Source organism: Podarcis melisellensis (genome assembly GCF_964234715.1).
Source record: "Podarcis melisellensis genome assembly, chromosome: 1".
Taxonomy (NCBI): Eukaryota; Metazoa; Chordata; class Lepidosauria; order Squamata; family Lacertidae; genus Podarcis; species Podarcis melisellensis.
The window spans coordinates 77,679,044-77,703,684 of NC_138528.1; the positions used below are offsets into that span (position 1 = coordinate 77,679,044).

The 24,641-nt window shown below is 42.7% G+C and overlaps 2 protein-coding genes across 4 annotated transcripts in view; one reads left to right on the forward strand and one right to left on the reverse strand.

The window, feature by feature from the left end:
* Positions 1–637: 637 nt before the first annotated feature.
* On the reverse strand, positions 638–20,025 carry MRPL21 (mitochondrial ribosomal protein L21). 3 transcript variants are annotated; one of them, XM_081919765.1, is made up of 7 exons: positions 19,849–20,025; positions 14,543–14,603; positions 5,851–5,936; positions 4,080–4,243; positions 1,896–1,948; positions 1,264–1,367; positions 638–804 (listed from the first exon to the last, which is right to left on the reverse strand). In XM_081919765.1, exons 1-7 carry the CDS (start codon positions 19,967–19,969, stop codon positions 740–742), a joined length of 654 nt encoding a protein of 217 aa, XP_081775891.1. In that variant the 5' UTR covers positions 19,970–20,025; the 3' UTR covers positions 638–739. The 3 variants fall into 3 exon arrangements, with proteins under 3 accessions (XP_081775891.1, XP_081775890.1, XP_081775889.1); XM_081919764.1 differs by having other exon boundaries at positions 19,909–20,021; XM_081919763.1 differs by lacking the exons at positions 638–804; positions 1,264–1,367; positions 1,896–1,948; ... (1 more) ...; positions 5,851–5,936; positions 19,849–20,025 and adding exons at positions 11,487–13,175; positions 17,217–17,897.
* Positions 20,026–20,126: 101 nt separating this feature from the next.
* Positions 20,127–24,641, forward strand: part of IGHMBP2 (immunoglobulin mu DNA binding protein 2) — a 61,860-nt gene continuing 57,345 nt past the window's right edge. Inside the window, exon 1 of the mRNA XM_081919197.1 lies at positions 20,127–20,261. Coding sequence (XP_081775323.1) covers positions 20,176–20,261 — 86 coding nt within the window. The 5' untranslated portion in view covers positions 20,127–20,175. The remainder of the gene's footprint in view (positions 20,262–24,641) is intronic.

The window sequence follows — 24,641 nt, forward strand, 5'->3', positions numbered from 1 at the left end:
AGAATCTGGGACCCTCCAGATGTTGAACCCCAGTTGCAGTAATCTCTGACCATTGCCCAGGATGGCTGAAGCTGCAACAACACTGGGAAAGTCGCAGATTGCTTTGCAGCACAAGAGGCAATGAGCTGAATCAGAGGTGATTAGGCTGCACTGTTGCAGCACAGAAAACAATATCAACCATGTTAACAAGTTAAGAATATGTTTGCTTGTTTTAAATGAGACATCTGCTTCAGTTCACTGATATGTGATGATTATGGGAACACATTCTGATATTTAAACTACAGGTAGAGGTTTTAGCATGAAATGGGTCATGTGGAAAAATCAAACCATCACCAGTCTCAGGCAGCCAACATGAGGCAAATCAGTCAACCCCACCACACATGGCTGCTGGGCTGCTGCAGGGGGTCTCTCTCTCTCTCTCTCTCTCTCTCTCTCTCTCTCTCTCTCTCTCTCTCTCTCTGTGTGTGTGTGTGTGAAGCTGGTGGGGTTATAAGCTGCATAGTCTTTTCTACATTATTCTACACCAAGCTCAGACGGGGCAGGGGGAATCTTGTCAATCATTCCTTAACCACCAATTTCACAAGACAGTAGTTTCACAACAATCAATATCAAGTTAGAAATCATATTTGAACAAAAGTTATTTCATAATAGTTTTCTTTATTGACAACAACAACAAAAAATGCAACTGAAATATTTTCCAGTTTTCATATTGCCCTGAAACAGCAAGCCCAACAATTCGTCATGACAGAACAGGAGCAATTTCAATGCTGTTTATCCGGAGAACGGTTTGTGGCTGAATTAAAACTGAAAGAGAATGGAAAAACACAGATCAGAGAACAGCCTTGGAGTTCAGTTACCTAAGTATGTTAACAAAGAGAGTCAAATAATCCCAAACAAAGAGAAGCACTTTCAAATCTATTCAGGTTTCAGTTTCTACTCATTGCATTCCTCAGTGCCAGAGGCACTGAGGAATAAGCTGTCATTTGTTCCTTACTAAGCATGCTGATTAAGATTAGCCTAAAGATGTTGTTTCAGCTTGTTAACATCTTTGGCTTCATAGGCAAGATTTGGAGAGTGAAAGCTAAACCAGGAATAACTGACCAGCAAAAAGAAAGGGATTCTAACTGATGGAACACCATCCTAGCTATTCTATGGACACATAGGACACTGCATTCTTTTATTCTAGACATAGCACCAGCTTAGGTGCCATCATAGCATTCTGCAGCTTGATAGAGAAGGGCTTATGTTTATTTTTCATCTTACTCATTTTTTTCTTGTAATTAGACTTTCGACGGATTATCATACGTATTTTTGGCCAGGACTCTGTCTTCTCAATGACGGTTGCCTCCACACGGACTAGATCCTTCCTTTATAGTAAAGAGGAAAACATTGTACATTTTATTCTAATCAAACGGAGAATGGTAAAGTAGAAAAAAGCAAACATGAAGGCTATGGGTCCATTTTGGGCTACATCTCTAGTTTTTTTCACATCACAGAATGGGCCCCAGGCATAATTATGTTTGGAGCTGTTTACGGTTGCTTTTGTCACGTGCAAAAGAACCCAAAATCAGGGTGGGGAGAATACCATGTGTCACAGTGGCCCCAAACATTTAACAATTGCCTCCCTCACCATTACAGGACCATCTTGGCTGTGAGTCCTGGAAGACCTGCTCCTTGCCTTGCAGGCCTTTTCCACACAGCCTGGGAGAGCGGAGCCCTGACTGACTCCAACTACAAAAGCTGAAGCAGCTGAACTCTTGGTTGGGGTATTGTTTAGGGGTTTTTACTGTGGGGTTCTGTTTTTGTTATTATTGCCCTAATTGCACCTGTCTGAAAACATTTTAATAAAGGTGGCAGCTGACCTCAAGAGAGAATTATTCTAAAGGATGCCTTACCCCAGCAGTGGCTTTCCCAGCAGGGTGAAGTCATCTGCACCAACCAGCAATACCTGGACAAGATTAAATAATTCACATCTGTCACCACAAGACTGTCATAACAGTCAGAATGTTGTCAACATACTTGGGGGGAAAGGAGCTTTACAGTTGCAATGAAGTTTTCTAGCCACAGCTTATAGCCGACTAAGGAAGAGTAACACAGAGGAGAAGCAGACCCTAGCCTAACCAATGAATACTCTTTGGTGAGAACTGTGTTTTTGGCCCCAACCTAGGGTATACACTAAGATCCCTCTTCACTTCGAACAAAAGACAACATCATTAGCTTTTGTGAAATGGTGAGACAGGAGGGGAAAGTAACAGAATAGCTGCTTTCGCACATGAAGTGATTTCTTTAGCTGCTGTAGGAAGAGCCACACATTGCAAAAGGAGAGGGTACGGTTTTCCAGTGGTTGCTCCACCACTGAAAGCTCACAGATCTGCAGCAGCTATTGGGGTTCAGAGCTGGTAACCTCAAGAAAGCACCCCGATGCAGGGAACTTCAATATCGTGTGTTAACTGCCTTTTAAAAACATTTGCCCACATCTCTAACAAGCCAGTGAAGCACTGTGATGCTGCACACAGCTGATAATTGGGAACTTCTCAAGTTCTAGTTCGGTGCTATATCCTGACAGGATTGGGGTCAGGAGTTACTGGAGGCTTAAACATGAAAGCCTGACTTTTTCACCCCGATCTAAATTTTAGCACTCCCAGCTGTCAGCTTTCTGCAAAGACCTGATCCGTTTCACATATGGATGTGGCATGTGGTTGAAAGGAGCACAATCCCCAGGGAGGCCTCTCTGAAATGAAACCAGAGAACTAGGTTTGTGGGAAGTATTTTTCTCTTGCTAAATTATTCCATAACAGGGCACCTGACTAGAATATACATGCTGATGAACTAAACACAACTTCATTTCATGACAACTTGGGGTATTTTGATTAAACAGGCTGTGTTAGTGTTAAAAGTGTATTAAGTTAGATACTGAAGGATACTCCACCCCGACCTCCCACAATTTCCATGTGAATGCCAGTCCGGCTTACAAATCAGAGCAGGTGCATTTGTCAACATGTAAGTGTGCCATATCTGGACAGCAACAAAGCAGGCCAGTGTTAGTCTTAAAACATGATCATGGGTAGCATGCTTATGAGCAGTATCTAAGAGAATGACATTGGACTGGTTTGGTTTGAATTAGGCAAATGAACCCCTCTGGTCTGCATGAAAGTTCACAGTATATTTGGTTTACCCCTCCTCCAAAAAATAATGAAAGTAAAATCAAAGATCAGCTGATACCTGTGGCTAGAATTCTATTCTATACTAGGTCATTTCCTAGTAATAAGAATTCTAGCATCTCTTTTCAGTGAGCATAGGAGAGACTCATAAAGTTAACTACGTAGCATTAATGCTTATAAAATGCTAATATGGAAAGAGAAGAGCAAGACGATACTAATTCCCAAAATACAAATGGTGTGTGTGTGATTTTCTAGTACCATCGTAAATCTAATTCTGGGGATCGGAAACCCTGAATCTGAAATTTGGCTTTCCATATAATTTCCAAGATGCCAATGCCTGTGAAGCACTAATTAGTTAAAAACAACATCCCTCCCTCCATAGCAACAGGTTAAAGGAGCCTATGAAGGTCAACCAGCTTGTACAAGAAGAGATGAAAGTAAGAATCAAAGCACTAACAAGACAAGGGTGTTCACCCAAAATATTAACCACTTTAATATGTCTAGACATTTCATCGTTCTGAAGACAGAGCATGGGCTGGGCATACAAACTAGTGTTGTGTGTGCATGGAGAAATTTTATTGTTAATCATTTGCTTACATGGGGACAGGTGCAGCCATTTCTGGGATCACAGCTGTCCTTTCTTTCAAGCTACTACAGTCAGTGGCATTACTGACCTTGTCCACATATAAGCAGCTGGCTCCCACTAAATTTTCTCCATGCCCAATTTTACAGGCAAAAGATGGAGAAAATTATCATTGCTTGTCTGAATCAGCCCAAACATTCTTAGTGATGTGATATTTAACATCCTATTTGACACCCATCTAATAACATAGGGAATCCAATCACTTTAAAAAAGGAGGACACCAATGAAATATGTCTGATATAGGAGGATAAAGCAATTGCTAATATAAAGCTTACCTTTTCCATTCGGATTCTGTCTCCACATTCAGCTGGTATATCATTATTAAGTAAAATCAAGTCTTCGCTGGTTACTTTCCACTGTCTGCTGGCAAAGTGAACAACTGCAAACAGTCTTCCATATTGTCCCGTGGCAATTAGTTCATTTACTTTTTGAACAATCTCTGGATAAAAATGGTAAGTTAGTGAATAAATGAGGTGGGAATTTTGTGTGTGTATGTGTGTGTGATACTAGCTGTCGATAAAGCAAATAGTTCTTTCACAATAACGTCATAATCCACGTCACAGTCCTCATTGTCCAATGACGACAAAAACTGGTTCTAAGGCCTAAGTTGCAGTGAGTGGTTCTTAAGATCCACTGAAGTTAAACCTTTTGTATACTCAGTGGCTACTCTGGTCTGCAATGAGCAGTTCCAGGGCTGAACATTTATTTTGCTGTCCATTTCATCGATAAGCATGCTTTATAATAGCCATTGCCATGTTATGAACTTCATCGTCATGTTCTCTATACTTCCATTCCTTCTGCCCCAATTGCTTACTACAACTCCCATCATCCCTAGCTAGCAGGACCAGTGGTCAGGGATGATGGACATTGTAGTGCAAACAGCTGGCGACCCAAATTTGGGAAACCCTGCTGTAGACAAAACTGAGCTAGATGGACCAATGGTCTTACTTTGTGTAAGGCAGTCCCCATGCTCTTTTATCTCTTACTGCATGTCCTGAGCACAACCCAGCCCAAAGAGGACAGGTGGCTGGGAGTTTAATTCTTTTTTAACAAAACACACACTTGCAGTAGCTCCTAAGGTGCGCAAAGCATGCACACATGCTTCTGGTGACTAAGTAGCTGGCATCCCTCTCCAGACTTGTGCTCAGAGCAGGACTGTTGGAGCAACAGTATGACCATGCCTTCACCCAAACTTAAGTACCCTCACCTGATCAGGGACGTGGACTTATAAAAAATATTGGGGGGGCCCGGGAAAGCTCATGAATAATAAATAAGCTCATGAATATGCAAATAAAGTGGCGCCGCCTCCTCGTGAGCGAATAGGGGAGAGCGTGCTGCGCCTATTAATCAGCTCCAAAGGAAATTGGGTGGAGCTTTTGCTCGGGAGGGAGGGCAGGAGGCATGCAGCCCGCCCCTCCCTGTGCATTTTGGGCTGGGGGAGGGGCGGCGATGGCACTCTGCTGGAGGGGCGCCGGAGATTATTGGGGGGGCGGAGCCCCCCCAAACGAATTTTTGAGGGGGCTCGGGCCCCCTCAAGCCCCATGGAGTCGGCGCCTATGCACCTGATGGGATGCATGCAAGCAACCTGTGGCTTCTCCTACTTGGAAGTTGTTGCTTTGCCTCCCTCTTCAAGCCCCTCCTGGTGCTGGAGGACAATGGAGAGGAAGACAGAGGGGATTCTGCCCTTCCTCAATCCCAGGCTCTTTCCCCACATCCTGCACCTCCTCCCTATCTCTGACTGCTCGGACTCTCCCCATTCTTCCAGCTCCTGCCTTGCAGGAGGCACCAACTCTCATAAATCACTGCCCTCTTCCACTGGATCTGACTCTGGCCCCACAGCCTCTGCCACACACTCCTCGGACCCTTGCCAGTCCCTGACACTGCATTGCTTTGCTTCAATTTTTCTTAAAGCAAATGCTCTTTAGGCATGCAAACTGTAAAGATGCAAAACAGAAAAAAATGAAGACAATGAGAAATCAAAACAAAACAAATACAGCAAATAGGTACAACCATACCCTTTGCCTTTGAACAGCTACGTGTATTTACCTCTGTGGTCTTCTGCCTCTTCTAGAGGATCAGGGAGTTTGATTTCAGGATATGGGGGAGAAGTTAAGGATGTTTTTGGAAGGAGTCTGCGAAATAAGAATATACTCTTATGAATGTAATAGCCAAGCCCTTGAGCCTATAAGGGTATTTCAAATATCGTCCCTAAATAAGAAAGAAAATGGCTTTCTCTTGGAAACAATACCATACAGAGAAAGCAAAAACAAACTTAGTCCAAGAGTCTTTGTCATCTTGTTTTCCAAAACTATTTCCCTCATATCTTTTAACAGTGAGAACCACAACTAGAGATAGGTTCTGTCCCGTTACGGAATCTTTATGTGAAATAGACGTCAGTTTTCTGTCCATCTAGCCAATTTCACGGCTGCTCCCAAAAGTCAGGAATCAGTAAGAGCAGTTCAGCCAAAAAAATTCAGAACGTGATGGGGAAGTTGGGTATAAGAAGCAATGGCGAAGTGAGACCTGAGGCATGGAGATTCAAAGCTTGTCTTGGTGTGAAACCAGAGGCATTTTCCTTTTCAAAAAAACTGGTGGTGCAAATGGCCCTGATGGCAAAATGTTGGCTGTGTAGAACAAGTGAATGAGGATTATGAAACAGGAGAGTGCTAATGAACTCATGTCTTGCTTGTGGACTTCCCATAGGCTTTGCTTCAATTGACCCCTGTGAGAAAAGCATGCTGGGCTAGGTAGGCCTTTGGTCTTACCCAACAGGGAGATCTTCTTACCTGAGGCATGTGTCCATGGAATTGGAATTTGGAAACATGCAGGTGTAAGCCAGTTATTTTGCAAATTATCAGAAATCAATGCATAAGTGCTACAATTCCACTGGAAACTTGGAACCAGCAGAGGTTGGTCTAGTAGGACAACTGGGGAGCTGCCTCACTTACTTGGTTCTACTCACAGCCAGCCCTCACCCTACCTGCTTTCTTACATACAAAAAGTCCAGAGGGTAGCACTGCCTGTCAGCTTCCTTCTCCTTAGTCTCAGTTGTGCCCTTGAAAAACTCAGCAGAGAGGAGGATGGGGACAACACTAGAATTAGTTGGCTCTGCCTGTCATTGGCTCTGGCTCCACCTACGGTTGGTCTCTGTGTCCAGCCCCAATGGGGACCAGCTATCACTACTTGGAGCAAGAACATGTGCTATAGAGCAGGTCTAGGGAAGCTTTGCCCCTTCCACTCGGGTGTTACTGAACTACAACCCCCATCATTCCTTGCTACTGGCCATGTTTGCAGGGGCTGATGGGACTTGTTGTTCAGCAACATCTGGAGGGCCAACAGTTCCCCATACCTGCTATAACCCCACCTCAATTTGGAAAGGCCTCACCTAGCCAATGGTAAATCTATTTATGATGAAAGAGAGGGATAAATAAAATTTCTGATTATGAAGGAAACAAGATTGTTGGGAGAAGTAGAACCAGAAGAATTAACGGGGTAGGACCATAGTACATGCCATTCAGATAGGATTATCTCAGGCTATACCCTGGTACCTCCCTTTAAAAAAGTATTTCTACAAGCAAGCAATTTGCCATTAGGGAGCATTAAAACATGCATTCCCCACTAAATGGTGATTTGTTATTATGCTGATTAGTCTAAGTTAAGACTGATTGATTGCATACAAAGCAGCTTCCTTAACACTGTAACCATACAGTGGTCATTATGGGTAATTTCATAATGTATTATGTAGTACATGCTGCCCAATTGCTCCTCATTCTGTTCTCTATTGGAGCAAGCAGGAGAAGCAAAGCAGACGACCTTGGCACCACACCACATCTGAACCAGGGACTGTGGCCTTATACTTTCTAATAAGCAACAATTGCCTGCCAATCTTAAGTCACTGCTTATGGTTGGCCTGCTGACGGTGGCTTTTTAGGGAGCAACAAAGCATGAGCCCTAGTTCAGATGTAATGGGGAAAACAAAGCTTCCAGGTTTGTTTATCCTACTTGTGCCAGGAGTGGAGCCAAGTGGGAGAAAAGAAGCAATGGCCACATGCATCTTACAACCATAAGTCAATGGTGATTTGTGAATGCATGGATTACAACATAATTTATGCACACCCTTGCACTCACCATGATTAAGGGAGTTCAGTAATGCTTTCTAGCACCAGCAAAAATAGATTCACTGGGTTTGGGTCACCCCTTTCAAAACTGGTTACTATTGGGATCCTGATGGGATTTTTGTTTAAGATGCAAAGTGTTTATTTATTTATGAACTAGATTAACTAAGCAAGGGAATTTAGGGTAGAGTAACGAAACAGGGAACATTGAATAGAAAGAGCTGTTGTGTTGTTTTTTAATCTGTTAAGGCAAGAAGTGTTCAGTACCAGATACACCTGCCCTGTGATGCTAAAGATTTTTGTGTGAATAATAGAATATTAACTGGTTACCTGGCTAGGAGCTAGAAGCAAGTAAAAAGGGAGGCCAGCATTATCTTGAATAGCCACTGACTGTAAACCCATCTATGGAGCTGGCTGAGGAAGGCTCTGCAGGCAGTCATGTACTGGTTTTTGGAAGACAGGATTAAGCCATCTCTTGACTTACCTAAGACATTATACAGTTCATGCAGTGAAATCTAGAGGGTAGACACCTGTCACATATTTGCATATACCTCCTCCTTTCTCTATATGGCTTCCCCCTTAACACTGTAAGCTGTACTCCTGTGAAGAGTCGTCACACACATTCAGAAAGAATGCTGCGTCCCTATGTCAGTACAATAAATTTCCCCAAGGGTGCTCACTCTTAATAAGGAAATTTCATAGCATCTTCCATATTATTTTGATCATGATGTGTTTTAATGGTGTTTAATATTGTATTTTAAATTATTGTAACCCACACCCTGAAACCTCATGTTGAAGGGCAGGTGTCAAATAAATAACAACTGCTCAAACTACCTAGGCAACTGGCTGTCAGTTTCCAAGCTGAATTGGCTTTCCCAGAAACTAGCTGCACTTTAGCTTACCTAAAAATTCTAGTATAGTGACAGCTTTTGACAGCACACATTTTCTGGAGATGCAATGCCTGGCAAGAGACCCTAGGCTGCTGGCATAAAACTGACGAATGACAACTCAAATATGCATTCCCTTTTCTATCCATCAGTATTCTGTCAGATGGCGTGAATTCCTGCAGGTTCACACAAACTCTGGAAATCAGCAACTCCATATAAATAAGTACTACCTTCAAAACTTTGGAACTGTATTGCTTGGTTCTGTAGATCAAAAGTTTCAGAACTCACGAGGATCAAGAACCCAAGAACACATATTGCTAAAGATGGCAGAGAACAATGCCAGTTAATCTGGTCTAAAGATTTCACCTGCTAATAATAAGCCTAAGCAGGAAACAGAATATTTTTCCCTACGCATGAACCGCTTATGGGTCTTGAGCTGCTTCTGCTAAGGTACCTCCAGTGGGCAAAAATGAAAAATGAGCAATACAATAAAAAGAGGGGGTTAATTAATATTAGGAATGCTAAAGAATTAGTATTTGAAAGAAATTAGAGTAGCATAATTTAATTGCCATGCCCTTAAAAGACTACTGGAGTACTCAAATTACTTTTTTGCTGCAAAAATAAAATTCTTTTATGAATACTGAGGGGGGGGGGCACCTCACAAACAATTATATATATATCACCAAATGAAAACCACACATAAAAACTGACAGTCCTTTAAGAACTCATTTATTTTTAAATGCGGGTAAATTGTATTCAGATGTCTGTGACCTTGTCCTTGAGAAATGGCAGAGGTCACAAAACCTAGCAGAAAATTCTGTCAATTATTCCATCCGTTATTAGCATAGCCTATGGCTTTATTTATATGCCACAAAAGTAATAGTGTAGTGTCCTGTGGGGGAGTTGTCCAGCATGTAAGAACCCATCTGAATATGATAGTTTTAAGTTCTGACTCACTTGCTAAATATTCTTCTATCCTTGTCATGGTGTCACATGGCAATTGTGGCCTACCATCAAGAACAGTCCATTATGGAGATGTAGTTTTTGTTACTGCATTTTGCTAACTTGGGTGCAGTTTTTCAACTGCCACTAGATAACACTCCCCCCCCAAACCCCACACCCTTTCATTGCAAGGATTCAGGAAACTGTGTAAGGGGTTGAGGCACCCTAACACATAATTTTGCTAAAACTTTTATGCAAAGACTAGATTGGTGAAGTGTTAGGTTCCATACAGCATCGGCCAACAGTAGTGATTGCTGTACCCCTCCAGTTTGGTGCACATTAAGGATTCTGCACAGGAATTCAGTTTTTCCCATCACGACTCAAATAAGTGACCTCAAAAATACATTCTGCAACTTACTCCAATGGGTAAAATGCCTTATTGGTGAGGCAGAGTTGGATTTAGGGCAGTGAACCAGTTCCCCTGCACAGGATGTGGGGGCCAAAAGGGAGTCTCCCTGCCTCCTTCCCAAAGCCTAGTTAGCACTTTCCCAGATTTGGAAATGAGATGGGAGAGCTCTAGGAGCCTGCCAGAGCTTTGTGCATCCATCCCAAAGCCCGATGCCTCCCTTACCTGGCTTTCAGAAGGCACCACGAGGGAAGGGTGTGTGTCAAATTTTTGACACCCCCCCCAAGGCACCAGATTACCAAGGTCTGTCCCTGGGCAAAGTGTAATTTGTTCTTTAATAAGAGTGCCCGTGCAAACAGAACAGAAGCTGTGATGGTAGGGATGAATGCAAGTGACAGTCCACTTAGCACTCTACTTAACCTCCATTCAAAAGCTGGTGGCTGCATCTAGGTTTTGGTAACATCAGGTGCATTTGCAGAGAGTATTTGATCCCCATAGCCCATGTTCAGGGAGACAATTCCATCTGTGGAAGTCCTAACAATTCCACATGATTGACAGGCTATGTGCAAGTCTAATATGGGGTGGGTGCAGCTAGGCCCCTACAGTAGGCTGCAGGGAGACTAAGGAAACATCCCCTTTTAAAAAGGTGTTCAATCTAATGCTGAACTGGAAGCATAACACTGGCTCTCCAAGATGTAATGGGTGAAGTTTCATTATGTTATGAGACTCCTTTAAAATCTAATAAAGAAGAAACATGGAAAAAAATATTATGAGACTCACAGCAGCCCATATACCTTGCAGATTAAGGCCTGATGAGATGCTGGACATCCCATGTTTTCTACCAACTGAAGATTGGGTGGCATACATTGAAGAGAAAGCCTTTAATTTAAGAGTTAGCAACATAAAACATTTTAAAGCAATTTGACCTATTAGTACAGCAGCAACTAAAAGTTCAACATGTCAAGCCATTCATAGTTCTACTATGAATACATAACAGGGCTAAGAAAGTGAGTTACCGCAACTCAAGTTAATTTTATCATGTGCTATTTAAGTCTTACATGCTTGCTGCTTGAAACATGTCCCTATGGATGTAGATTTCCCACGGCAAACCATTTATGAGAAGCAGATCATTACTTTATCCTCTTCCAACCATTTGAGGAGTGTTTCACATAAATGGTTTAGCTCATATTGATTTGATTCTGCCCCAAGTGGCAACATTGGTACGGACTCCATTATGAATTCCTCCATAAGCATATGCCTGGACAGGAAAAGCTGTTCAGATCTAACATTACGGCTGTATTCTATTAGAGAGAAGACTCGGACCACCAAAAGTTATTTGTAATAAATCATTTATGCATGCAGTGTTAGAAATGAGCCACAGTGTTTTATAAATCTTGATCTGTTTATGAGATCATGGAACTTTATAGGGGCGACATCAACAGAAAGAGATGTTTGCCACTAGAAAACAAGTAGATATGGAACAGACTGGCTTTAGTTTTTTACAAGGCAAATTGCAAAAAGAAGCTGCAGGTTGTATTATCATAGATGACTATGAATGGCCTAGTCTTGAATAAATGAGTTCACTAGATAACAATCTTTTCTCAAAGCAGCAACAGAACTAGAAGAATTGAAATGAGATATCTACACAAAGCAACGTGGCAACAGCAGACATATCCTTCAAGCTGTTCTTCAAACTTCTACAGACCTCAAAAAATGTGAGCTGCATAAACCTTAAAGCAAAATGAAGCTTAAACAGTACAACTGGACCATAAGGAGGTCAACTGCAAAAAAGTGAAATTGCTAACTGTCATATATAAGTCATATATACTTTGTGTGTTCTTTGGAGTTCACTCATGTTTATGAAGGCCGCATTAGACTGTGTTCAGAAACACCCAGGTCTTCATATATAAATTGGATGATACTCCTTTTGAGTGAGTTCCCTTCTACAAGTTGGGCAAAAGTTTGAATGCCCAAGAGCATTGCTGAGGCACAGACTACAGAAGATGTGGCCACATTTTGTTGACACTATAAGCCGTCCACTTTGCACAATCTCTGCATAGCTCTCTATGCAAATTGGACAACACACAGTGCCTGAGGATCTTGAACTTGCAAATTCATTCCTTCCCACTTCTCTGGGCAGCTCTCTAGTGGCAAGAGCATCACTCTCTGTGTGCCTGCTATCATCATCATCATCACTACTTAATATAAGACTGTCAGACAATGGTTGACGTCTGAACTCTCTACTGGGCTGCTGTCCACTCTCTCCAACAACCACAACAGAATCGTTATGTGTAAGATCAACAACTATAGGTTCTGAAGTTTCGCAAGTGAGGTCAACTACTTCCTCATCAACACTTCTATCATCAAGTCTGAGTGGCTCTACTTGTGCAGCTGCAGCAACTATTTTCCTTTGATTACGAGTTTGCATAGAGTGAGTCTTGCCTCCACAGTACTTTCTCTGAATGTCCTGATGCTCAGTTCCTTTGCTATCACTTAAAGGAGTAGTTTGTTCCATAAAACTCGGGCCTGCATTAGGAGGGGAGCCAGCAAGGGCAGTTTGTAAAGGTAAGGCCAGGGAGGAAGTAGAAGGCAAAGAGGAGGAGGAGGAGGAGGAGGAAGGGATACAGGGTTCAGAAGCAGTTCCCCCCATCATCTTGTCCAGAGCATTACGAGGTCTTGCTGAGGTGTTGCGACTGCCCCTCTTGCTTTTCCTGTCCTTGGTTGCATTACATTCTGTACTAGTTGAACTCATGATGCACAGGGATGGGAGAGGCACAGGCTGCAGAGTACTTGCTTTCACCCTTATCTCCGTGTGCTGTTCACCGCTTAGCTGCCAACCAATTTTGTAATGTGATAATGATGATCATGAATGCTCTCTCTAAAGCAACTTTATGCAACTGGTGATGCTTTGGAGCACTGTAACTTTTTTTGGAGTTGTCTCTTTTATACCAGGTACTCCGAAGCTGCGAGCAAGTTCAAAATCTCGAGGAGTTAGGGTGTATTTCCTGTTACTCTTTAGAACTGCATTAAAGTAGGAAGAAACATGATTAGGCTAAGAATCAAGGACACCAATATTAATTTTCTATCTTTCAGCCAAGAGGTTAGCTAAAACAATTAGGATTATTACGAGGTGGAGTATCTTTCCCTACCTTGACAGTTCTCTTTATACAAGAGTCTGATAAGGAGAAGGGAATAATTCATGGAAAACTGATGAAGGCCTCTTGCTCAAGAAGAACCAGTGCACAGAGCCAAGCTGAGGATGATGGGAAATATTAAATGAAATTCCTTTGTGTTGCCTCTATTAGAGCACACTTCCTAGGGCTGCTCTCGCAAGAGGTGTTTTTCAAGTATAACACATTCAGTGTGTGTACACCCAAGCCTTGAAAATGCACATACAAATCTTGCAAACTATGCAGTGCTGGTGGTGAAGCCACAGTTGTTGTTTTTTTTATTGTCCTCATGACAGGCCAAGGAACAGCATGGCCTATGCCACCCAAGAAGAGGCATACCAGCATGGAGTTTCCGCATGCGTCACAGTTCTCCTTTAACACTTATCTTGTTTTGTGTAGCTCTCACCCCCAAAAGGAGGTTTGGGGGAACTTATTCCTAAAGTTCCAGTGTGGCACTAACATGCATGCACATGAGATTCCTGAAATTGCACCCTTATGGTGCAGTGTTTTTCTAGTAGGTCCTAGGTCTAACATGGCAACTCTGTTTTTAAAGCAGAAGGATAGATTGGAGGGGGGGTGAGTCTCCAACTATCAATTCTTCAGAGAAGCCAGCTCCATCAGGCCTTCCCTTTCCCCTCAACATTCCCCCATCTTGCAGCAACATTCCATCATGCCACAGCAGAGGGAGAGAAGAGAAAGAGAGCCACTCTGTGCATTCAGCTGAGAGAACAATGCTTGCCTTGCCTTCTCCTTGAACTATTTCCATTCCAGCTGATCATTACAATAACTCTGTAACTAAGATCTAATGCCAGTGTTTGCTTTCTCTCCCTCTTCCCCTCATTATCCCTTTTCCTTTTGTGTTATAAGAGATGTCTGACAGAGGAGCTGTCTCCCTAGGGAGGTTGTGGACTCTCCTTCCTTGGAGGTTTTTAAGCAGAGGTTGGATGGCCATTGGATACAAATTATCTAGTTGAGATTCCTGCATTGCAGGAGGTTAAACTAGAGGACCTTTGGGGTTCCTTCCAACTCTACAATTCTATGATCTTTTACACTGTAAGCCTGAGAGCAGGGATTGCCTTATTAATATCTGTAAGCAGCTTGAGGAGCCTTTTCAGATGAAGAGCAGAGTAAAAAATGCTATAAAAATAATTCTGACAGAGGAAGGTCAGGATCCTAGAGGTGAAAGATGACGCATGTTCTGCCACAAACAGATCTTACCTTTGCTGTGATGAGGTGTTTTGTGAACTTTGATTCCGAGCTGCAGACCATAGCAGAGAGGCTGAAAGAGAAACACGAAATTAGAAACAAAGGAATCGCACTAGATTCACACCTGAACCTGCTTTTAATAAGCAATGAAGCTGTGCCATTTCCATAATTAGTGGGAATGGCTGTTGGGAAAGAAAGTTGGGATGCGAATGTTCCCTTTCTTTAAGATCTTTATTGGGGTATTTTTTTCTTAACAGCAAAAATATTAATAGGCACCAAGATTCAGCCTCAAAAGGTCCCTGTAGTCCTTCAATATTAAAGACCTGGTGAAACAGAAGTGGGCTCAAGGAAATCTTGCAGAGATTTATTTGTCTGATTACACTTATATTTCACCTTTCTTCCAAAATGGAAGTCAAGGTGGTGTACAGGTTGTTCCCAGCTGGTCTCCCATTCAAGCCCTGACCAGACACAGGCCTGATCAGCTTTAGCAAAGTAGCAGCCTCATGTGCCTTCATGAGGCAATATCCTGAGACTTGGCCTGAAGGCATATGAGGCCACCACCTCGTGAGTTTGGCTCCAGCACTCCAATGCTAGCTTTTCTAGATTAAGTTAGCTGGAAAATATCAAATTAAAAATAGTTTAAACATAACTCCTTCTACTGCAGACAGCAAGCCTCAGAAATAATGAGAGCAGAGTAAAAATGATGACCATTAACCTGACTAAATTAATGGCAAGATTAGTCAAAATCCATTCTTGGAAGCAGCTATTCCTAACAGCTTATTAGTTTAATCACATTTTGAAGTCATAGCACTCGACTTACTTTCCTTGCAAGGAAAAAACAACCTGCGCTAAGTAATTATTTACAGGGGTTGAACATGAAAATGTAGACTATTTAATGAGGGAAGTTACTTTCAGCAGTTCCTTTAAGCAGCTGCTTAAGTGAAACCTTGGAGACCCCTTTTCCTTCTGGTCATAGTCTTGGGGGCTCAATCCAATGAAAACTTGGCATGCCTAATATCACTGAAGTCAAAAGAAGTTGGGCACTTCTAACTCTGCACAGGATTAGGCTTTAAGAGTCCATGAAGTATCCATAGCCTAATCAGCACATTTTACATTTGATTACAAGCAGAAAAACCAAAATCTGCAGTTATTACCAGAGTCCTTTCCTTCCTAATGATCTAAAATCCTGTCACCTGGGGATAAGGCTCCAGAAATTTTCAATCTGCTTGGCAGCCAACCACTGGTTTGGATTGTGAAACACACAAATGGTTGCACTCATACTATAATGGCTCCTCGTTCCTACTGCAGCCCCTTTTACTCTCTGACAAGCTGCTCCTGAGGGTTGATTGCACTGCACGCTGCCCTAGAGGGTCCAATGTGGAAGTGGGGATGCAACTGGAAGAAATCAGCTTTTACAGGTTTCCAGATCCCACCACTGCTCCTAATTAATCAATGAGGTTCAGTGCTTTCACTGCATTTGAGTGGATCCCTTTTGAACCTGCTACTCGGTGAAGGAGATTTTTTTTCCAAAGGGGACAAGCAGCTGTGTGTATCTGAATGCATACATGCACAAAGCAGCCCCTCTGTTTAAACCCTTGACATTAATGGTTCATTGCAGCATTCTGAAGAAGTTACTCTCCACTTTCCTGTGTTAGCAGCAGCTTTCAAAAGATACAACATTCCTGCAGTGCAATATACAGAAGGATTTCCCTATTTGCCAGAATTAAATCTCTGGTTACCAGTGGTGACCTTATTTATAGAAGTCTGGCTGCTTATTTGATGGCATACTTACCAAACTTTTATACACGCAATAAATTTCATAGCCAGTGGGTTCTTGGCTTTTTGTAGTAGCACAAAAATATAATTTTGTCTTTTACTATTTTTTTTAAAAAAAACCGGAGGCATTCCTTTTAGGTTTAATTACAAATGATATCCCCGAAAATCAAAGGAAAGTATTCCTTTATGCAACAACAGCTGCCAGGATGCTTATAGCTAAAAACTGGAAAGGCAGAAAAATTCCATCAGTGAAAGATTGGCAAATTAAACTTTGTGAATACATAAATCTTGCAAGACTCACAGCTTACATAAGGGGACAATCGGACCAGAAATTATTAAAAGAATGGGGTTGTGCTAAAGAGTATATGAAAAAACACTGTTCTGGAGTTAGTATATTGGTATGTAATGAATGATGCTTTACAGGGTTAAAGAAAAAGAAAAATGGTGTAAAAAAAAAAAAAGTACCAAGGTGGAAGTAATCTAATTAGACACAACAATACAGTAAGAGTAAATTTTTTGAGGTCTTAGAAGAAAGGAAGGAAGTCAATTTGTGTTTATGTAAGTAATGATATGGTTTTGTTCTGTAGATGTGTGCTCTTTCGTTTTTGTTTAGTTTAGTTTTTTTTCTTTGCTTTTTTCCCCCCTTTTCCTTTTTTTTTATATGTTCCAGGGATTTTTGTCTGTATAGTATTATTTTGGATTCAATTTTTGTAATTTTTGTTATGATTCTGCATTGAAAATAAAAATTTAAAAAAATATATAAAAATATATAATTTTGTCACTACACTTTGAGCACACAGGAGAATCCAAGAAGCTCTCGCTGATCTTACGCTTGGAACCACGTTAAGAATTAGGTGAACAGATACAGACTTAAAAGCACAATCCTAATCTTTCTTACTCTATAAATTACTCTGATTCCAGTAGACCTTCCAGGCTGTAAGTTTCCTTGGTTATTCAGACAGTCCTCTGGTGCATGAGAATTGTAGTTAGTTTAGAGGCATAGAGAGGGTTCACAAATTATTATGTGGAAAATGCTGGGCTGGTTCAAATTTTAATTTTACCATCCTCTAACTGTAAGTTCATAAGCATGCATGTTTTAAGTGCAATATGTATGTGATGACGCCTGCTACATCTGCTTATATTTAAGCCTTGTTCAACAGCATGCTGGAATATTTTGCTCCTTTATAGAGCTTGGGCCAACACCAGGATTTGAGGGGTCATCTGGGTCCATATACACCACTTGGCTGTCTGATTTGCAAACTAAACAGGGGGCTGGGGGGGGAATGTGTGCAGTGTCACAATGAGCAGCAGGAGGGATGGGTAGTGGTACCCAGCCTATTGCACCAGGCTACAAAAAGGGGAGGGGATGGAACTAAGAAGAGAGGCTGGAATCAGCAATGGTGGGCTCTCAAGTGGACATGGGCCTCCTCATTCTTTCTCCCACATGCCTGCCATGCTAGGTCTCCTCCTGTATAAGGTATTAAGTAACATTATGGAGATGCATATGATAGTGCAAACCGGCAGGCATGAATTGGATTTGGAGTGGGATTCCACCAGCAGATGTAGGAGAACAGGGAAGCTGAACAGATGACGTCACTGAAATTCTACTCAATATTGATCCAGAGTAGATTCCAATGTATAGTTGCAGGATTCCCCCAAAATAGACCGGAGGCATTTCATCCAGCAGAGCTTTACTGCTACTGAAGGCAAATGAGCAGAATGGTCACAAATCCAATACATTCAGGATTGGCACTGTCCGTAAGAAATCCAGTTGCAGCAGACTTAACTTAAACTGACAATACTTTATCAAAAGACTAAACCTTAACACTATATACAGAACACCACATCAGTTGTAAAAAGAGACAGAATGAGAGAGAATGAAACGCAGGCTACTTCTGGCCTCACTATTATGACCTTGACAGAGATAACAGAACCAGTTTAAACCAGTGGTATTTTCTAGAACAGTGACTTTCACCTAATCATTATGACCTGAGAAATAAACTGGGCACAATGGTTTAACATGAGGACTGTTTTAATCTGCTTTTATGATCTTGTGACCTTTTGGTTTATTAGGTTTCATTTGGATTGACTTTTTCATTATTTCATTCTTGCAATCTATCCTGGCAATATGATTCAATGGCAGTATAAAAATACTTGTAATTTATGATTGCATTACTTCTGGGGTGACTGAGGAAAGGACAACAATATGGGAAATCTTTAACTGGCATACCAGATCAAGCTGGTAAAAGGCACTCTTAGCCACAAAAGTCACTTGGGTATATTGCTGGCATCACGCTCCAAAATGCCCAGTGATGGTTCTCAAAATAACATCCTACAGAACTCCATAGCACAAGTAATAGTGAGTTAGAAAGCCTTCCCCCATGCTACTCTCTGGACTCCACCATGCTGGTAGGAATGAAACCACTGTAATACAGTGTCTCCAATAATCACCCTGAGTAATTGATGCATAGTCAACAGCGACAAAAGCCACTTGAAGGGCAAGCTGGAGTAACAGGGTTGTATTCCACCTGCTCCTCTCTTAATAAAGGTGACCAAGTGCACAAACCAGGCCTGAAACCTCACTGAAATGGATCCAGATAATCATTGAACTCTAGAAACACCTGCAGCTGGTCTGCTAGAACCTTCTTTATATTGTTTATATTGTATAAATACATTGTATAAATTATACAATTTATACAATTGTATAAATCCTAGAATCATTTGTTTCTATCAGTCAGCATGCTTAACACTTTAATTCACTAGGTGTTCCCTCGAACACTAATGAATTTTTTTTGAAGTAACACAAAAGATCTTCAATTATAACATCACTATTAATATTGTTATTCTTCTCCTGTAGTTTGTGTTAGTAGGGTACTTTTGCTTGCAAAGGTTGATTCCTCAGGTTTTTAAGAAAATTATTAAGTATCTTAAAAATAAAAACACACTTTTTCCAATGATTTTTAGTTTAACTACTCAAGGCCTCTTATTCTTCAATACGCAATAAGAATTATACACAATACATTTTCAATTAAGCTGAGTGTGGAAAGTTTTAAAACATCCAGGTTGGAGTGAAACAGAAAAACAAAACCAATAACTGTTTGAATTACTACTATAACAGGATGGATAAATGACCTTACCTAGCTCCTAAATAGCCAGATACCCTATTGTATCTGCCTTACAGAACAGGAATTACACCGTCGTTGTGAGCAACGATGAAGTCATAATAATAATACAACCCTCAAGCCCAACTAAGAGAGACAATGGAACGCACACGTTGGAAAACGCCTACAGAAACCCAGCAAGGTCAGAAAGATGCGAGGACTGAGAACGGAACTGTTTTAGTAAGGAACGGTGAAGGTTAGGGCTGGTTCTCTCTTAAATATTATCAACGGAAGCAACTGGATGAGCTCATGGGGAAAACTTAACAACAGAAAGGGACTCAGGCAATTTAGGGAAGGCGGTAAATGGCACTTTAGAAGCAAGGCAGGGAAAGAACTAGGAAGGGGTTGCAAGCAGGAAGAAGAGCCCCCTCCCCTTCTTACAACGGAGACTGCAGTCCCGGAGTAGCAGCTGGAAAGAACCTGCATGGAAGGCGACCTCACCTGCCCGCGTTCCCGCCCGGCTCACAAGGCGCCGGTACGCAAGTGCACACGCTGCGGCCATTCCCTCCGCTCCTTCCCTTTTTCTTTGCCGCCCCAGCGGAACCGGAAATACAGCGTCGTGTGGGGGACGGGGGACCGGAGCAGCGACGCAGCGGGGCCGTCGGGAAACAGAAGCCCAGGAGTCCAGGGAGCGCCCGTTGCCTATTCCCGCGCGGAATCCTTCGCCGTGAAGCCTTCCCACCCCTCACTCCCACGGAGGTTTCCGCGATGGCGACGGCGGCGGTTCAGGATTTTGTCTCTCGGCAGCTGGAGATGCTAAAGGAGGAAAGGGAGGCCGAGATTTCGGAAGCCAGGTATCGCCGGCGGCTAGTGGACAGTTGCTTTCGTAGGGTTCCTAAGGTCCCCTCACAAACGAAGCAGTGTGACTTATATTCCCGAAGGGGAAATAAAACTATTTAAAGCGAAGTACGGAATTTGAAATTTATATTAAAAAGGTTTCCCAGTTACCTCTGGTTTGGCATACTATATATTGGTTTACAAAACATCCTGAGGAGACTTGCTGAGGAGCAAGCCCCGCTGAATACTGTGGAACTTTATTCTGAGGAAATATGTTTATAGGGAATTGCGCTGCCCGTGGGGCCTTTATGCACATAGTCCGTCCAAAGTTTTTTCCGCCATGCAGTCAGCTTCCCTTTGGCACTTCTGAATTAATCTCTCCCGACCCACACGATGCAGTTTTGTTTGCCTATCTTTGCACACATTCAATGACCCTAACTAAGCACGACTGCAAAGGTTGCAGTCCTGCACTTATGCATTTCGAAGAAGCTCTCGCACACTGACCAATTTAGGATTTGCTTCTGAATAAACATGGGTAGGATTGCTTGGTGATGGGTGTCCAGGACTTTAGAGAAGGGCTGGGGGGAGTAAAGCATAGAGCCAAATACAAGTAGCATTTCTTCATGAGCTAGAAAGTAATGGCTATGCTGTTTGGCTAGCAGTGACCTGTAGTTTGAAAAGTTAAATGCATTGAAGATCTCAAGAGCTCGAACAGTGGTAGCTCGGGTTACATACGCTTCAGGTTACAGACTCTGCTAACCCAGATATATTACTTTGGGTTAAGAACTTTGCTTCAGGATGAGAATAGAAATCGTGCAGCAGCGGCGCAGTGGCAGCAGGAGGCCCCATTAGCTAAAGTGGTGCTTCAGGTTAAGAACAGTTTCAGGTTAAGAATAGACCTCCAGAACGCATTAAGTTCTTAACCCGAGATACCACTGTATAGGAGTACAAAAGAACCCACATGGGCTACTTAATTGATCCTGGAGCTTGCATCCCCCCAAATATAGTGCCTGTCAAGAGAACCGGGGTAGTGTACATGGCTAAGAGATTGAGCTATTAATCAGCAAGTCCACTGTTCTAGTCGTGTCTCTGCCATGAATTAACTATAGAATCATAGAATTGCAGAGTTGCAAGGGACCCCAAGGGTCATCTAGTCCAACCCCCTACAGTGCAGGAATCTCAAAGTATCCATGACAGGTGACCATCCAACCTCTGGTTAAAAACCTCCAAGGAAAGAGAGTCCCCCACCACCTTCCAAAGGAGTCTGTTCATCTGTCAAACAAGTTTTACCATCAAACAGCTCTTCCTTATTTTTCTCCTGATGGCCTTAAGGAAGCCATGCTCTCAGCTCCCGTCCCAAATACAAGCCCAGGGGAGACAGGAGATGGTCATAGTCTTATGTTGCAGGGTAAAGATTACAACTAGATTTTATAATTTATGTTTATAATTTATTTTCATGAGCTGCTGTTGGGCCTACTGACTGGCAATTGGTAGAAAGATCTGATCTGAATTTAGTAGTGCTAGTATTGTACTGTTGTACTGTATTGTTTGGTTTAGTTATTGCTCTAAATGAAGTAAAAGTTGTCCTAAGAATAACATTTTACTGGGTTGTGTGCTGCTCTGGATTTCTCTGAAGGGCAGTGTGTAAACAATAATACTAGTAAAGATGCCAATGCACAGAAGCAGCCTTTCGCTTACTCAAATTGTGGTGCATGTGACCTTAGAGCACCTTTCTAGAACCAAAACTATCAAAGGTACAGAATCCCTGTCTTGCGTCAAGCCTGGCAAACCTTGGGCTTTGTACATACTTACCTGGGGGTAAGTCCCATTGAACTTACTTCTGAGTAGGCTAGTATGCACTGCTAGTATGCACTGCCAGTGTGGTGTAGTGGTTAAGAGCGGTAGTCTCCTAATCTGGGGAACCGGGTTCGCGGCTCCGCTCCTCCACATGCAGCTGCTGGGTGACCTTGGGCCAGTCACACTTCTGTGAAGTCTCTCAGCCCCACTCACCTCACAGAGTGTTTGTTGTGGGGGAGGAAGGGAAAGGAGAATGTTAGCCGCTTTGAGACTCCTGAAGGGGAGTGAAAGGCGGGATATCAAATCCAAACTCTTCTTCTTCTTCTTCTAGTAACCAGCTGCTATTGTAAATGGTTTCTGTTTCTCACAGTGAAAGTATATATATAGTTTAAGTGGAGGATACCATCCTGTTTCCTTAAGGACCCCTGCCCATTAGGTCCAGTCGTGGCCGACTCTGAGGTTGTGACGCTCATCTCGCTTTATTGGCCGAGGGAGCCGGCGTACAGCTTCCGGGTCATGTGGCCAGCATGACTAAGCCACTTCTGGTGAACCAGAGCAGCGCACGGAAACACCGTTTACCTTCCCGCCGGAGTGGTACCTATTTATCTACTTGCACTTTGACGTGCTTTCAAACTGCTAGGTGGGCAGGAGCAGGGATCGAGCAACGGGAGCTCACCCCGCCGTGGGGATTCGAACCGCCAACCTTCTGTTTGGCAAGTCCTAGGCTCTGTGGTTTAACCCACAGCGCCACCCGCGTCCCATCATAGTAAAAGAAACTGAAGTTTTCAAACTTGTGCAACCATGGGCTTAGATGCTGAGTATTATTTTATTGTTATAAATAAAATGGGCTCTTCTCCATAAAGATGAGTTAAATGTCTTAACACTTATTTAGGTGAGTAATCCTTGTAGCACTCGTTGGAAGATTTTCCAAAATTACCTGAGTAAGTATCGAAATAATCAGACTTTCAGGCTAAGGCCTGTATCAAAAGAACCATGCACTCAGTTCCTCACACCCAAGGGAACTCTAGATTTGTTTCACAAACAGCAGCCAGAAGCAAATTATTAGTTGAAAGTCTCATTCCTTACATTCCCTCCAGGGCCAAGGGGAAAGGAGGCTTGAACACCTCTGTTTATTGCTCTGAAGTGAACTTTCAGAGAAAGTTCATATAGAGCAGAATAGCCCTGAGATATATTAAAGACTCTGCTACCTGTCAATAGCCCCTGATATCTCAATGCTTCCTGTTGATAATTGAATATTTTCCCCCTTTGAGGCCACGCGCAGTTGCCCATGGCCTGTCAGGCAGCCAGTGTATGATGGTACATCAGTTAGTGCACGGTTGTTCAGTAAATTACTTCTGGATAAATGTAAATGTGGTATCTCTTATTTCTGGAGTCATTCTTTTATTCTACATGTGCATAGAGTCTGTTAATCTTTGTACAGCTTGTAACTTCTGTGTTCCTTAAATTTGGCACCTCCTTTTCCCCTGCAGAGTCTTTTGATCCTTTGCAAATGTTAATTTATATTATGCAAATTACCAAGTGTCCGTTTCCTAGTATTGAGGCTAAACTAAAATAAAAAAGGTGGGTGGAGAGATGCCAAACGGTTCGGATTGCTGTAAAACTACCCAAGCAAGAATCTTAATTTACCCAGGCCTAGCATACATGGACACTGTGACAAGGGGGGGGTCTGGGTAGTCTTGACACTTTCCACATCCCTGAATACACAGTAAGACCCTTGTGTAGACACACATCAACCTGAGGTAGCTTAGAAAGTGGTGGTACTAGGTTCCTCCAGGTACAGGTCAAAGCATTACGGTAATCTGTAATCTCAATTCCCCAGCAGACATGAATGCACACCTACATTGTCTCATAGTTTTATATTATTATCCTTCTTTGGAAGGGTGCCAAAAGAGAAGAATTGTGCTGCAAAAAAAGAGGAAAGAGACTTGAATAAGCTTTGCATACACTATTACCGTATTTTTCGTCCCATAGGATGCACCTAGTTTTTTGGGGGGAGAAATAAAGGATTTCCCCCCCCTTTATTTCCCCCCAAAACCTGGTCGGGGAACAGCGGTATGGCGGCACTGCGCCTCCCCACTGTCCCCCGAGCTTGTGAGGCTGGCCGATGTCTGCCCGGCGCGTGGGGCGCTCTGCTTAAGGGCACCCTGCGTGCCGGGTGGCAGGCTGCTATCCACAGCGTGGGGAGCCCTGCGGGAACTCCCGCGGGCTCCCCAGGCCTGCGGATAGCTTCCTGAAGCCTGGAGAGCGAGAGGGGTCGGTGCGCACCGACCCCTCTTGCTCTCCAAGCTTCAGTGAAAGCCTGTATTCACCCCATAGGACGCACACAGATTTCCCCTTCCTTTTTGGAGGGGAAAAAGTGCGTCCTATAGGGCGAAAAATACGGTATATATTTGCAAATTTAGAAATCAATTATGTAATCTAAATAGAAATATACTACAGTTCATGAAACAATAGTAGGGAAGGTAGTGAACTGTGGACTTGCTCAGTCTGTTGCCCTGGTGCTAATGGTTGATGGGCTCCTGCAAGACCCTGCTTTTCTTTCTTACAGTTCTGTATCTTTAAAGTAGACTTGGACAGCC